At 41.2% G+C, this 15,623-nt stretch overlaps 1 protein-coding gene across 1 annotated transcript; it reads left to right on the forward strand.

The window, feature by feature from the left end:
• Positions 1 to 14,593: 14,593 nt before the first annotated feature.
• On the forward strand, positions 14,594 to 15,124 carry LOC149229316 (aspartic proteinase nepenthesin-1-like). The gene has a single exon (XM_089381005.1). It carries the CDS (start codon positions 14,594 to 14,596, stop codon positions 15,122 to 15,124), a length of 531 nt encoding a protein of 176 aa, XP_089237131.1.
• The last annotated feature ends 499 nt before the right edge of the window (positions 15,125 to 15,623 follow it).

The raw sequence follows: 15,623 nt of genomic DNA on the forward strand, positions 1-15,623 counted from the left end.
AGTTAATTAATGATCATGGAATAGAAGCATAGCGGAGTATCTGAAGTGTAAAGTCTAGTTTTGGGTCGTAGAGTAGGAGAAGGCTCTGCAGCTGAGTGCGCAGAGGCCTAGTAGTCCACAGCTGAGTGCGCGGACCCTTGCAGCTGAGTGTGCAGGGTAGGTTGAGTCTGTAACCGTTGAAGTATTAATAAAGAGAAGTTTTATATCATTCCTATGTATTTATTTCCTGTTTTCTTGCATTGAATGTATTGGGTATAAATTACATTTCTGCTGTTTATATGGTGCATGAACATGTATGAATATGTTGAATAAGTGAATGCAAGATCAAATATCTGTTTATGCAAAGTTAACTAACATTTGTAAGAAGATAAGTAAGATTCACGTATAATTTAGGGAAATAACATAGATCACTGCCATAGCAACACGAAATCACCTCAACCCCTAGTTAGGGCTACGTGAAGGCAATTATAATAGATCGCGAAGGTCTCGTAGGTTAGCACAACGCGTGAAGTGACCTATGTGAAGGTAGGCACAATTGAACTAAATCGACACCTCAAACATCTCAAGTGTGCGAAAACTTGGTTCCAGCATCCCCCCATACTGCTTCTGGTGAGACTTCAGTCGACGCTCCATGGGCTGATGCCGAAAGGGCCAGTAATGTAGGGATTTGTTTGGCTAATTAACTCCGAACCTAGGTTAGGCCCCATCAAGCCAACAAATGGTTCTATTTCTAGGACCAGAATATGCATAGAGATGTCTGATGTCGTATCATTGGAATCCAACTAGAAGGAAATTTAAGGTTGGTTGGACAAAAGAATCCACGAGTTCGTGGCCCAGGAGGACAGGAATCCATGACTATTAAAAGAAGAGTGGTTAGACTGCTACCTGTACACAGAGATCCATGGAATCTTCTTCATGTCTTTCCCTACTGAGTTGTACGAGTGGATCGCAAAGCTAGCAGATAGCCAAGGACGGTGGAAGCTAGACGGTCCTATTGTGTGGACCCCAGAATTAGTGCGAAGATTGGAAGCATTAGAGGATAAAATCGCGCGTGTCGTTGATCATTGGCTCTATCGGATTATAGGAGGATTCATTACTGAGTTTGTGGTCGACACTTCAGTCAGCTATAGCGAGGTAAAGTAACGCTTTCTCAAAGGACTGCGAGGTAAGTACGTAAAGTCTTTGAATACTTGGATTAATATTCTATTATGTGAAAAGAGGGTTATGCAATTACCTTGATGTTCAGAGCTACGCGAAGTGGAAAAGCTTATAGGAATGAAGAAAGTAAGGGACCAGAAAATAGCCCCTTGATTTCACCTCCATGAGGCGATGAGGAGGAGCTCGCAAAGGTCTCGCCACGAAGTGCGATCCATTTGATAAGGCAAAGAATTCTGCGAATACCACCCCCACCCACACCGCCACCAGCTTCACTGCCTTCACCTCCATCTTCACCCGTACCACCTCTGCCACCACCGTGATTCAATATGGCAAGCATGATAAAGTTTCCTGTGTTCAAGGGATTGGGAAATGAGGATCCGAACCAATTTTGGTTCGTTGTAAGAGCCGTATGGGAAGCACAAGGAGTTACAGATGACAATATAAAGAAAGCGACACTGGTTAGCACCTTGCAGGACCGCGCGCTGACCTGGTATATTAAGCACTCCATTGATATTCCAAAAGCAGGGATTGTGGATATCCAAGCAACACTAAATAGATAATTTAGCAGGCTAAAGTCCGAAGCACAATCGATCATTGGATTGAAAGAGATCACGATGCTACTAGGCGAAACTCCTTAGGAGCTAGATTAGAGGTTGAAGTGTACGATTCATGAACCTAACATGAATATGAATGATTGACAACACTGCGAGTGGTTTGTAGCATCACTAATGCCACATTTGAGGAGTGCACTATCGCAACAGAAGCTAACGACTCAGTCTGAGTCATTAGAGATCATGATGAGGCTGCATGAGACCCCAATGCAAGATCCTAACTTAGGAGTTCAATAGATCCACATGCAGTTGAAGAATTTATTCCTGGAGATGTAGAGTCTGAAACATGACAGGACAGCTCGACCAGAAGTGCGCGAAGAGGTGTGGTGCGTAAAATGCAAGGGTTAGGGTCATCATAAGGACCACTGCCCGATGTTCGAAAATTACCTCACGGGAGGAGGACCGATGCCGTTAAGGTTGGAAGCACAAGCATGACCTAGCGCGACGCTTGCTTTGTGGTGCGCGATTTGTCAAATAGGAGGAAAACATGCTACGAACCACTACCATTTGTTACAGAAGTATACAAAAAATTCGCAGCAATTTTTCTGTAACTTTTGTATGTTGTTGGGACACGATGATCACACTTGTAGAAGCTATGAGTTGATGATGGATAGAACTCCCACCTATAGAGTTCAGGCTGAATCGCGGCCCCTAGACCAGAATGCAGGAGTGGTGCGAACAGGATTTTAGGGGCATGGATGAGGCTGAGGCGGAGGAGGACCTGGAAGAGATCGGGGACAGTTGATATGCTACAATTGCAGAGGGCCAGGACATTATGCCTGCGATTGTATGAACCCAACACGTCCGTCGTGTTTATATTGCACCTTTTTTGATCATGAGATGGAAGATTGTCCCACGCTAATATTTAGGATACGCGACAAAGGAGCGCTACCACCTCCCTCGACTCAGAACCTGCAAATGATGAGGTCTGAGCCGTGTGAGGAAGATCCCAATGGAAATATTGTTCTCCGAAGTGGAATCGCGACAGGAGATGACAAAGGAAAACAACTAGAAGATAGTACTTAGGCTCGCAAAGCTCCAGAGAAAGAAGTGCAGTTTGGTTTGAAGCGTGCTCAGGAAATCTTCATGGAAACCAAGAAGAGCTTTGCTAAGGCCTCCACTTCAGAAAGAAAAGATAGACCAGAGCTACCACATTCCTGGAAACATGTATGAAGTTACTGCGTGACAGTAAGGCTGTAAAAGGATTACAAGAACTGATTAACATATGCGCTAGGACCGCACCAGGAGAACTGTGCATAGTCCAGAAGATTGGAAAGCATAAGACGAGGACGGGGAGAGAAATGTGGTTAACCGCCCAGATTGGAGAATATGAAATGGACCAAGTAATTCTGGATTTAGGATTGGATGTGAATGTTCTGCCAAAGCAAACATGGGAGTGAACGGGGAGACCTATGCTACAATGGTCTCCTATTCAACTGCAAATGGTGAACCAACAGAAGATAATACCCATGGGGCGATTGCAATGAATCACTATGGATATTGAGGGAGTGAGCGTGCTAGCAGACTTCGAAGTGATAGATATTGTTGATGACATCAATTCCTACCCCGTGCTCTTAGGAATTGATTGGGCCACTGATATTAATGGGGTGATTAATCTGAAGAAGCGCAAGATGATTTATGAGAAGAAGTCACTATGCGTAGTTATACCCCTAGACCCTGCTAAAGGATCGCGCTATAGAGAGTCGGTGCGCAACTATGAAAGTGATGATGATTTGGACTGCATCTATAAGATAACAGTGCAGAACTAGGACTAGGTGAATTCCACTGCAGATGGATGGATTGCATGGGAGCACGAAAGCTCCTGTACTTTGGATTCAGATGAGGAGACGAAGAAATGGCAGAATCAGTTACATGAGGTAACTACACTGAGTTGCAATATGATGTCAAGGTCACTGTGTTGTGTATCGATAGAAGTAAGAGACCTACCTACTTATGATGGTCTAAGTGAGGTAGATACCTTCTTGGATAAATTTGAAAGGGAGGTGCCGGAAAAACAATGCTTCCAGGCCTTGGATTGGGTACTGCGCGCTACACTTGCGAGGTGGTGGCGTACTCACAAAGGGAGCTTTGACGATTGGCGCGAATTTAGGAGAATGATGCGCACGTGATTTGGGAAGCCTAGGATGAAATCGATAGACAAGTACAATGGACGGGATGATCTGCGCATGCATCTGGCTAGGTGGACGCAGGCATATGGAAAATAACCTGCATGAATGCACATGAACTTCACATTGAAAGGTATGGTCAATAAGTATATGTTGGGGGGACAAATATGAAAATGGCTCTTAATGTTGGAAAGAAATTATGTAGGAAGGACAATCGCGTAAAAGGTTATCCATGTGGAAGCGTTTAATAAGGTGTGCAAAGCACTGTTCAAGGTATGTAGTGCACAGTGAAGTGATTGGGACCTACGCGTACCCGCAGTATTATGGGCTTATAGGATGACATGCAAGAAACTGACAGGACAGACACCTTTTAGGCTTGTCTATGGAGTAGAAGCCGTAATGCCAATGGAGTACATCATGCCTAGTCTATGCATAATGGCGCTCACAGGCATGACAGATTGCGGAGCCCTAGAGGAGAGGCTCACACAGTTGGAGGAGCTCGAAGAAGAATGGTTTTTGGCTGGATTCCACCAGCAGGTGCAAAAGCAGCACGAAAAGGCTTGGCACGATCGACATATTAAGTTGTGCACCTTCAAGGCGAATGATTTGGTGTTGTTGTATGATAGTAAGTTCGATAAATTCCCAGGGAATGTTAGGTCCCTATACTACTAGTGTAACCCCTTATTGTTATTAGTACAACCCCCTTATTATATTGTTGTGCCCATTTAGTCCCCATATTGTTATTATTGTGCCCTTACATTATTAATGTTATGTCAGCTCTAATTATAGTATGACCCCTTAGACTCCTATATATAGAAAGGAGGCCTTGTTATTTGTATCATCCAAGAATTGTTAATTTGTGTAATGTAAAGGAGGTTGCCCCCTTGAAGAGGCTAAATTCTAAGGAGTTTATCTTTCTTTTCTATCTTTTTGTGAGCTGGTTTCATAACATTTGGTATCAGAGCTTTGGATTCTAGGGTTTCACTGCTCCAAACAGGTCATCGAGGAATTTTCGCTATAATGTTTTCGCTACAAAGTTTCAGAAGCTAAAAAAAACCCATTTGATAAGAAATCGTTTTGAACCTTGGTTCTGAATTTCAGAGCTTGTCTCGCTATATTTTTGGAGATATGATCTGAGGAAGTTAGGGTTTTTGCAAGCTCCATAATTCCATCTCAAACAGGTCATCGTGGAATTTTCACTATAACTTTTTCGCTACAAAGTTTCAAAAGCTTTTCATTCTAAACCTCAGGTCCAAATTTCAGATCTTGTATCGCTTTTTGCAAGCTCCATAATTCCATCTCAAACAGGTCATCGTGGAATTTTCACTATAACTTTTTCGCTACAAAGTTTCAAAAGCTAAAAAAAAACCCATTAGAGAAGAAATCATTCTAAACCTCAGGTCCAAATTTCAGATCTTGTATCGCTATATTTATGGAGATATGATTTGAGGAAATTAGGGTTTTTGCAGACTCCCGAATTACATTCCAAATAGGTGACCTTGGGAAAGTCATCATAATGTTCTTTGCGAGCATCTGATTGAAATTTCGTAAGAAGTTACAGAATGAGGACGGACTGTAGCTTTTTGTGTATAGGTTTCAGCTCCTAAGGTTGAAACAGTGACACATGAAAATTCGTACAATTTTGCTCTACTAAACCATTCTATAATTAGGTCATCGTGGGAGATTTGACATAACCCTTCCTTGGAGAATCCAATCTTGATCAGACTTGCAGAAGAGGACTCAAAGGGCTATTGCAAGATGCAATTTCAGAACTTGGAGATCTGAAAGTACAGAGTTACAGTCGTTGCAAGATCGAGCTCCTAAAATCAAGAAAAGGCGATATGAGGAAGTTTGATGGCAAGGATCCATTAAATTGGATACTACAGATGGAGCAATATTTTGATCTACATGAGGTGCAACTGTTACAAAAGGTACGTATTGCATCTTCATATTTAGAATCAGATTAATTTTTATGGTATAAAGGGCTTTGTTCTCATAAAGCACTTGTCACTTGGTCAATTTTCACGGAAGAAATGATAGCACATTATGAGGATACAAAGAGTAACACCTTCATTAGCCAATTGATAAATCTAGAACAAAAGGGTTCAATGGCAGAGCACATTGTGGACTTCCAAAAATTGAATATAAGGGTAAATGATATTCTAGAGAAGAAAATGGTTGATGTCTTCATAGGGACTTTAAAGGATAACATTCAACACGAGGTTTGTCTTTGGGAACTTGATTCATTGGAGAAGGCACTCAGGTTGGAAAGAAAAATTGAAAGCCAAATTATGGAAACAAGGAATCCCACCACTCGTGACTATAATTATGGAAGTGTTTTTTATCCTAGCCTTCCACAACCTACAAGGTTTACACCACAACAATTGGAAGAAAAAAGAGAAAAAGAGCTTTGTTACAATTGTGATAGCAAATACACTAAAGGAAATAAGTGTGTTGAGAAGAAATTATTTTACATAGATTATGAAGAGGAGGAAGAAAAAGATCAAGAAACATCAAAAGAAGAGGATATACACTAGGAACCCACCCAAAGAAAGAAGAAATGAATCCGGCCATATCTTGTAAAGAATTACCACTCCTCAAACTCTCAAGATAGAAGGATATATCAAGAAGAAAAAGGTTCAAGAAGTGAAAGATCACATCAAGAAAGAAGAAATGAATCCGACCATATATTGTAATGCATTGGCCGAAATTACCACTCCTCAAGCTATCAATATAGAAGGACATGTTGATAAGAAAAATGTTCAAGAAGTGAAAGATCACATCGAGCATCAAGAAATGAATCCGACCATATCTTGTAATGCATTGGAAGAAATTACCACTCCTCAAGCTATCAAGATAGAAGGACATATCAAGAATAAAAAGGTAATAGTGTTGATTGATTCGGGAAATACCCATAATTTTGTTCATTGCAAGATAGCCAAGGAATTGAATTGCTTCCTATATCTAGCACCAGAGTGTCAAGTGATGGTTGCAAGTGGAGGAACCATAAATTGCTTTGGAAAGTGCCATAATATCAAGCTATCCATGGGAGAATATGTATTGAATAGCCCAATGCTTTCCATTCCAATGGGTGGTGCTAATGTTTTACTAGGCGTCTAATGGCTACAATCTTTGGGTACAATAGCTTTTAATTTTCAAGAACTTTTCTTGAAATTTTTTTAGGAAGGAAAGGAAGTTGAATTGAGGGGTATTGAAGGGAAACCGAGAAAGATAATCAACTCTAACAACATGACAAAGCTTATAAATAAATAACAATGGGGCATAATTGCACAATTATGTTCACTAGAGGACCCCACATCGAAATCATGTATTTCTCTAGATCTCCAAAATGTTTTGGACAAGAATTCCAAGGCATTTGAGACTCTCAAAGGCCTCCCACCTATTTGTGATCATGGTCATGCTATTCATTTTATTCCAGGAAGTGTTCCTCCAAACATCAGGCCTTATAGATATCCATATGCCCAAAGGAGTGGGAACTCATTCAAAAGTTGTAGAAGATCCCAGTTCAAACAATATTGCGAGAACTTGACAAGGAAGGAAAAATGATATTGGAACCTAAAGGTGTCACAGAACTGAGAAATTGACAGCTACAAAATAGATCAATTTCAGAGTATCTCATCAAGTGGAAGAACTTACCCACTGAAGATTCCACATGGAAGGACAAGAATTTATACAGAAGCATTAAGAACTACTCAAACATTGAGGACAACATTTTTTGAAGGAGAGGGGCATGTTAGGTCCCTATATTACTAGTGTAACCCCTTGTTGTTATTAGTACAACCCCCTTATTATATTGTTGTGCCCATGCAGTCCCCATATTGTTATTATTGTGCCCCATAGAATCCCACTATTTTTATTATTGTGCCCTTACATTATTATTGTTATGTCAGCTCTGATTATATTATGACCCCTTAGACTCCTATATATAGAAAGGAGGTCTTGTCATTTGTATCATCCAAGAATTGTTCATTTGTGTAATGTAAAGGAGGTTGCCCCCTCGAAGAGGCTGAATTCTAAGGTGTTTATCTTTCTTTTATATCTTTTTGTGAGCTGGATTCATAACATGGAAGCTCAGAATGCATTGGGTGGGATCGTATGTTATTAAGGAGATCACAGATGGTGGCACTTTGCAGTTGGTGAAATTAAATGGAGAACTCTTCCCAGGAAAAGTAAATGGTAGTCATTTGAAGCCATACATAGGTGGCCCGACATTTGACTAGCCATAGGAAGCACAGTCTTAGCACTCTAGGTAGCTGAAAGGAGGCACGAGACTATAAACTACTCTACCCAGGAGCTGCGGGATGTCAGGACTGTGCACAATAGCGAAGTGTCACAGGGTCCACGACAGCATGAGGGTAGCTGCACTGCCGCACGGGTTGGCTAGAAAGTGACCGTTACAGTCACTATTCATGATGTGATGCTTGGCTTGAGACCAAATGGAGTGGATGGCATGAATTTAAGGCAAACTTTATGGGCTAGATTTGGGAAAATCTACTGCCAAGGGAGCATTAATGGACCGAATGTGGGGGGAACGGTCAAATTCAAATTCAAAAGGCACTATAAATTGCAAAGGGCTGCCCAACAAACAACACTTGCCCATTTGAGAATTGAGCTATTGCGCACCCAGAGATTTGTGAACCCTGATTTGTTTGATCTTTTGAAGTTGAAGTCGTTGTTTGAGCACTTACCCAAGCTGTTGAGAGAATTATTGAATAACAATATGGCAGCGCCTGAGGAAGCCATGGATACTGGAGTAATGACCGCTGAGGAGGCCGTACAGACCATAATGGTAGGAGAAGCCCCAGAAAGTGCAGGGATAGTTGCAGAAATCCATAAATTGCTGCGCACACTGAGGCCCAAGAAAGACAAGCAGCCTATGGTCCCAGTGCGCGTGTCCCCTAGGAATCCGTTAAGGATGAGGATCACCATGGAAGAAAAGGGGAATGCGATCAATTTGGAAGTTGACGAGGAGGAGGAAGACTTTGAAGAAATCCTAGTAGAAGAGGAGGAAGGCGTAGAGATGGAGGTGGAAGCCCAAGGTGCGGAACCTCTGACTAGGCTGCTCGCATATGTTCCTCCACAGAAGGGGAAAGCAAGGGAGCCCAAGGACTTAGATGAGAGCAAGAGCTCTCTGTAGACCCCGCTACTCCCCGATGACATCATTTTTAATGGAGTGCACTTGGAGCAAGTGCCGGTATTAAAATTTGAAGACTGGGATCTTGTGGACCACGAGAAATTCCCACATTTGGCAACCACACAACTCATGCACCAGAAGAAAAACACACCGGCGGGAGTCATAGAGTTGGGGCCACACAAGTGGTTGCGAGGTGTAGAGAAAGCAAGATTGTTAAACCTGCTCTGGGTGCTACATTACCATCATGCCCCAGTGACTATTTTTGTCATCAAGCAGCTGCTCTGCCTGGTGCATGACGAGTGTTTGTGGCTGGAGGAGCCCATCCCCATCATAGACCACTTAATCCATAGAATTACTCGGTTTTGCTGCAAAGGGGAGGATCCAATGAATATCTTAGAGGGTAAGAGTGACAATTTGGCCATCGTGGATGCCATGAAGAAGAAATTCAAGCTGGAGAAGAAGAAGAGGGGGTATGTGATTTCCAACATCAACAACGCTATGGTCAAAATCGTGATGCAGATACTAGCTGGAAAGGTTATGTAGAAGTGCCGCACGGATGAGGTGCTCGCGCTGGTGGTTGCACTTGCCACACAATGCACAGAAGGGGTCTAGTTTAACTGGGCAGACTACTTGTGCAGAGAGTTCCTGGAGAATTGCCGCGAGGCACAGAAGCAGGGAAACACTTTCCACTATACATGGCTTCTACTATCCACAGTGCTGGTGGCTTGGGAATTGCCTGAGGACAGCCAGTTACCAACAATTGCGTAGGATCTTCCAGAGGCAGCGAAGTATGCTTCACTGTGGGCAACCAGAGATGTATAGAGGATCAGAGACAACAAGATATTCTGGGTTTTCATGGAGATGAACACCAGAATGGGGATTAACCGCAAACCACGGTTATCGCCCACTGTCTACAATAGTTTGCAGAGCTTCACAGAGTTCAAGGCAGACTTCCACCACGTGTACATCAGGGCGCGGAAGGACCCCATGAAGATGTGGCATGAGCTACGTTACCTGGCAATAGATGACATCATCTTCGTGGTACTTGAGTCGTGGCCACTAGAGTGGCGTGCTCCAGCTAGCTCTGCGGTGGAAGTAGAGAAGTTCACTACACAGAGGAAAAAGGAGGAGGCAAAATTGCAGATGGCGTAGTTAGTAGAGAAGCATCAGAACGAAGTGACATTAGTGAAGGCCTAGGTGGCGCGGGACATTGCGAAGGTATCAGAAGGTAGCTGAGAAGGAGCACGAAGGCTAGAAGTCGCCTTCACCCAAACAAGAAACAGATACAGAGGAAGGTGGCGTGGACCCACAGACAGTGTCCACACAGCTAAAGCGACAGTGCCCAAGAGAGCAAGTATGGCCACGAAAGAAGTCAAAGGCCTCAAAGACTTCTTTCAACTTGATCACCCTCACTGAGGGGGATCTACATGACATTGGGGAGATGGTGAGGGACATCACCACAGAGGCCCTCCAACAGTTCGTGGAGGAACACCACTCTGCAGAAGGACCCAAACATATAGTGCCTAGAAACAGAGGCGCGTGAGCTACAACAGTAGTACGACAAAGTAAAAGGGACCACGAAGACGGTTTCCCTTACACAGAGGCTTACATGGATGTAGTAGGCAAAAGCGCTCAAGGAGCAGGTGGATTCTACTCGACACAAGGAAGCCATTTTGAAGGCATGCGTACAGCCGTGGATTGATGAGGCTTTTGTCATTATAGCCTCTATTGAAGTAAAGCTCACGCAGATGCAAGGAACACAGGAACAGGTATAGGGAAGTAGTTCAGCTACAGTGGTCTTTGAATAGTGCATCCAGGAAGTGCAGCAGGCAACTGCTCAGTGCGGTACCAATCTTGCAGCAGTGTAGGTAGAGTTGGGAGGTCTTCGTGCAAAGATCTACGCACCGAAAGAGTGACTCAAGGGTGAGTCACAATGTTTGTGTTGGGGGCCTATTGGGTGCAGGATCCCCCAAGGAAAGTTTTGGGGCTAAAAGCCCAAAATTTTGTCACAAATTGTAACTTCGACGTAAAGACTTCAAATTTTATGGGCGTGGAGCGCATAGCTTGTAAATGAGTCATAGGGTTGTCTGCCCTTAATTTTGTAATGTAATGTTAGCTATAGAGATCTAGCCATGGTCCGTGGACCATGGGATTGTATAAATAGAGCAAGGCTCTAAGTTGTAAATCAGTTAATTAATGATCATAAAATAGAAGCATAGCGGAGTATCTGAAGTGTAAAGTCTAGTTTTGGGTCGTAGAGTAGGAGAAGGCTCTGCAACTAAGTGCACAGAGGCCTAGTAGTCAGCAGCTGAGTGCGCGGACCCCTGCAGCCATAGGGGCTTCACTCATTAAACCTCTGACATAGCACGTGTGTTTGTGGCATACTAAACAATACCCTCAATTTGACTACATATTGGAAAATACCTATAAAAATCACCTTGTTTAAACCCCTACCAATATAAATCCAATACACCTTCCCAATTTATAAAACCCCTATTTTCACTAAATATTGTATGTATCCATTTTTTTATTCACATTTTTGATACCCTTTTATTTTTATATCCCTGATATAGTGACATGATGCCTCTCTTATGACACCACATGCATTCTACAATGCACCTTTCTTCTTTTGATATACATTGTAAATGCATATTAGTTGCACCTTTCTTCTTTTGATAGACATTGTAAATCCATATTAGTTCTCCCACAATGCAATTACTTAAACCACACTCAAGCACATCTCAATATGATTTGTGGAATTTAATGGTATAAGGCACACAAAATTCGTTTTGATACCAATTTGAGATGAAAAATCCTTACTGGCCTTCAAACTTTAACACCTATAGGAAAATTCCTTCACTAATACACCATATCATAAATCAACTCAGGAAATTCTAGGATTGAGCATAGCAAGTTCCAGTCATTGGATAAGGTGGTAGTCAAGGAAAAGTATTTAATGACATTAGATTTCCAAGACCTAAATTAACCTATCAACGACTAAAATCTACTATAGATACAATCACCTAGAGCTACAAAGGATCATAAGCATAACTATAGAGAGCTTACTCTCAATTACATTCTAAACTTGTTTATTTGCTTCCCCAAGAGCTACAAAGGATCATAAGTAGGGCTAAAGAGAGCTTAATTTCAATTGCATACTAAGCTTTTTTATTTGCTTCAGATCTATGGGCATAAGAGCATTGGAAGTAGACTCCCACAATGCAAATTCATTTCCAGGTCTGGGTGATGCCATGGTGATGCCAAATTTTGACCAAAAGAAAAGCCCACAAAAAGCCTCCAAAATCGTCACAGAATAGTCTCTATTAGATACTTTGATGAGGAGAAAGAGGTCTAGCGTGACTCTTATTCCTTTTTGAGTGAGAAGTTCCATGATATGATGGCATATTTATCTATGTAATTACATGCATAGCCAACCTGTAGCAAGACCACAGCAAGACCAAATAAATACTTACAAGCTCTCAAGCTTGTGTACAAATTTGTCATTTCATTTATGAAGTTCTTGGTGCTAACACCCATTACATTATCATTGTAATGGGATGCTCTCCCTTGTTGTAATGGGATGCTCTCCCTTAGCTTAAGGATACATACATAATTATTCTTGCAAGCCTTGGATGAGGACACATCCAATCTTCCATGACGAACTTGCACTCCAACATCATGGCCCATCAACTACAGTTTTCTAGGCTGCATGTGTGTATATTTTGTTAGAGAAAAATACCTATATATACATGAGAGGTGAACATACATGTTTTTCCAAAAAGGATTGGACTTGGATTTTCATCCCAATTTGAATACATACATAAATATAGACATATATATACTACCAATCTTAATTAGGCATGCTAATTTCATATTTTCAAGCTAACCCAAATATGGCCTATGGATGTCAATTTCAGATTTCGAAGGTCTATTTTACTGAAGATAATTCATAATAATAATTCCTCATCCAAGAAAGTATAAACATTGAGGAGTTGGCCCATAAGTATAAAATTCGTTTTGATACCAATTTGAGAGGAAAAATCCTTATTGGCCCTGAAACTTTAACACCTGTAGGAAAATTCCTTCACTAATCCACCATATCATAAATCAACTCAGGCAATTCTAGGATTGAGCATAGCAAGTTCCAGTCATTGGATAAGGTGGTAGTCAAGGAAAAGTCTTTAATGACATTAGATTTCCAAGACCTGAATTAACCTATCAACGACTAAAATCTACTACAGATACAATCACCTAGAGCTACAAAGGATCATAAGAAGAACTATAGAGGGCTTACTCTCAATTGCATTCTAAACTTGTTTATTTGCTTCCCCAAGAGCTACAAAGGATCATGAGAAGGGTTAAAGAGAGCTTAATCTCAATTGCATACTAAGCTTTTTATTTGCTTCAGATCTAGGGGCATAAGAGCATTGGAAGTAGACTCCCACAATGCAAATTCATTTCTAGGTCTGGGTGATGCCACGGTGATGCCCAATTTAAAAAAAAAAAAAATCCCACAAAAAGCCTTTGAAACCATCACAGAATAGTCTCTATTAGATACTTTGACAAGGAGAAAGAGGTCTGGTGTGACTCTTATTCCTTTTTGAGTGAGAAGTTCCATGATATGATGGCCTATTTAGCTGTGATTTAGCTATGTCAGTACATGTGTAGCCAACCTGTAGCAAGACCACAGCAAGACCACAGCAAGACCAAAGAAATACTTACAAGCCCTCAAGCCTGTGTACAAATTTGTCATTTCATCAACCTGTAGTAAGACCACAACAAGACCAAAGAAATACTTACAAGCCCTCAATCCTGTGTACAAATTTGTCATTTCATCCATGAAGTTCTTGGTGCTAACACCCATTACATTATCGTTGTAATGGGATGCTCTCCCTTAGCTTAAGGAAACTTACATAATTAAATGTCAATTCTGTGTCTATCTTATGTGCACGATCAAATCTTTTCATACCATCATAGTTTTTGTCTCTTTCGTTGTGTATATGTGTAGCTGTCTCAAACTTAGTTGTATCTTGCTGTGCCACATTACACTCAACCTTTGGCAGTGTCAGTCATTCACTCCAATAGTAACTTAACTGCACTCACACTGCATTACAAGAGCATGGACCCTAATCCAATCAAATGTATTAAAAACCTGTCGCCACTCATTCAATCCAGTCTATTAAAATCCCATGAAAATATTAGAGATCTTAGTGTAAGACTCCTAGTCAAATTCTAATATCTATGAGTCCCTTTTAGGTGAATTGGGTCTGTCTGTGTGCTGTTGAGAGCGGCCCCTAAGGACTAGTTTTAAGCTTTTGGCCCCTTCTGCATTTTAAGTGGACTTCAATGTTCTATCACCTCCATTAATTAATCCAGTCAACACTATCCATTTATCATTGGAAGGTTGGCTAGAAAATACTTTGAGATTTTGAGGCCATAGAACAAGGCTTTGAGATTCTGAGGCCATAGAATAGCAAGAGGAGGTTCATCACATCTGGGGAGTGCCCATTTGATTATTTGGACTGTTTTTCTAATTTTGGGACATGGGTTCATATTATTTAGTTCAGATTCTGTTGGTTTGGTTATGTTTGAGCCATATTTGGAGGGAGTCATCCTGTGTTTTGGAGGAGAATGGAGGTGATTTGGTGGTGGGTCTGAAGCACAGAGGCTTTGGGAACATGAAGGTCATGAATTCTTTTGCATTGCTAAGGGTTTCGAGTGAAAGAAGCTCTAATAGGTTTCATTCTCTGAGAAGAAACAAACATGGGCATAAGAAGCATTCAACGAACTTCTCATTGCCTCTGAGAGCAGGGAGTGATTACATAATGCCATTAATGTTGGGCACCTCGCCGCAGAGACTGGAAGTGTTCATGGACACTGGAAGTGACCTTGTATGGGTCCCTTGCTCTGCAAACTCCTCAAAGCCTTCATTTGAATGCATCATGTGTGAGGATTTAGACATCCCCACATTCTCAACATTTCAATCTAATTCAAGCCGACCTGCAGTTTCTAGCTTTGATTCATGCTCTGCCATTCACAACTTAGATAACCCCAGAAATAGACTAGTAAATTGAAATTACTCAAACTCAGAAATAGTAAAAGGTGATGAGTCAAAGACTTGGTCTAAGGTCATTAGTATCAAAAATCAAGACTCAAAAGTTAAAACTGAAAATGATCAATGGACAATGAACCAATGTTATCAGAATTGGACCAGTCATCAAACCAGTTGACCCGAAAACTGATAATCAGAGAAAAACCAAACCAAAAGACTAGTGAACCAAAAATTACATAAATATTCATTTTTTTCAAAAAAATTGTAAATATTCATGTACATCAATATGAATCTAAACTATTATACACAAATATGCAAAGTTTCTCATATATATAACAAGTAAAGGTGCATATAACTAAAATAACATTGACTGCAATCCATATTTCAACTAGAAATGCATCAACAAAGAGGTTGTAGATGGCCTCTATAGTCCAAAAGAAACCATGCTACAACAAACACCTGCATATCATCATGCTAGAATAAATTGAATCTATGAAACAACTCCATAGACCTAGAGCCAA

This window comes from Pinus tabuliformis, chromosome J (genome assembly GCF_031772625.1).
Source record: "Pinus tabuliformis cultivar Carrire ecotype Pingquan chromosome J, CPIR1, whole genome shotgun sequence".
NCBI classification, from domain to species: Eukaryota; Viridiplantae; Streptophyta; class Pinopsida; order Pinales; family Pinaceae; genus Pinus; species Pinus tabuliformis.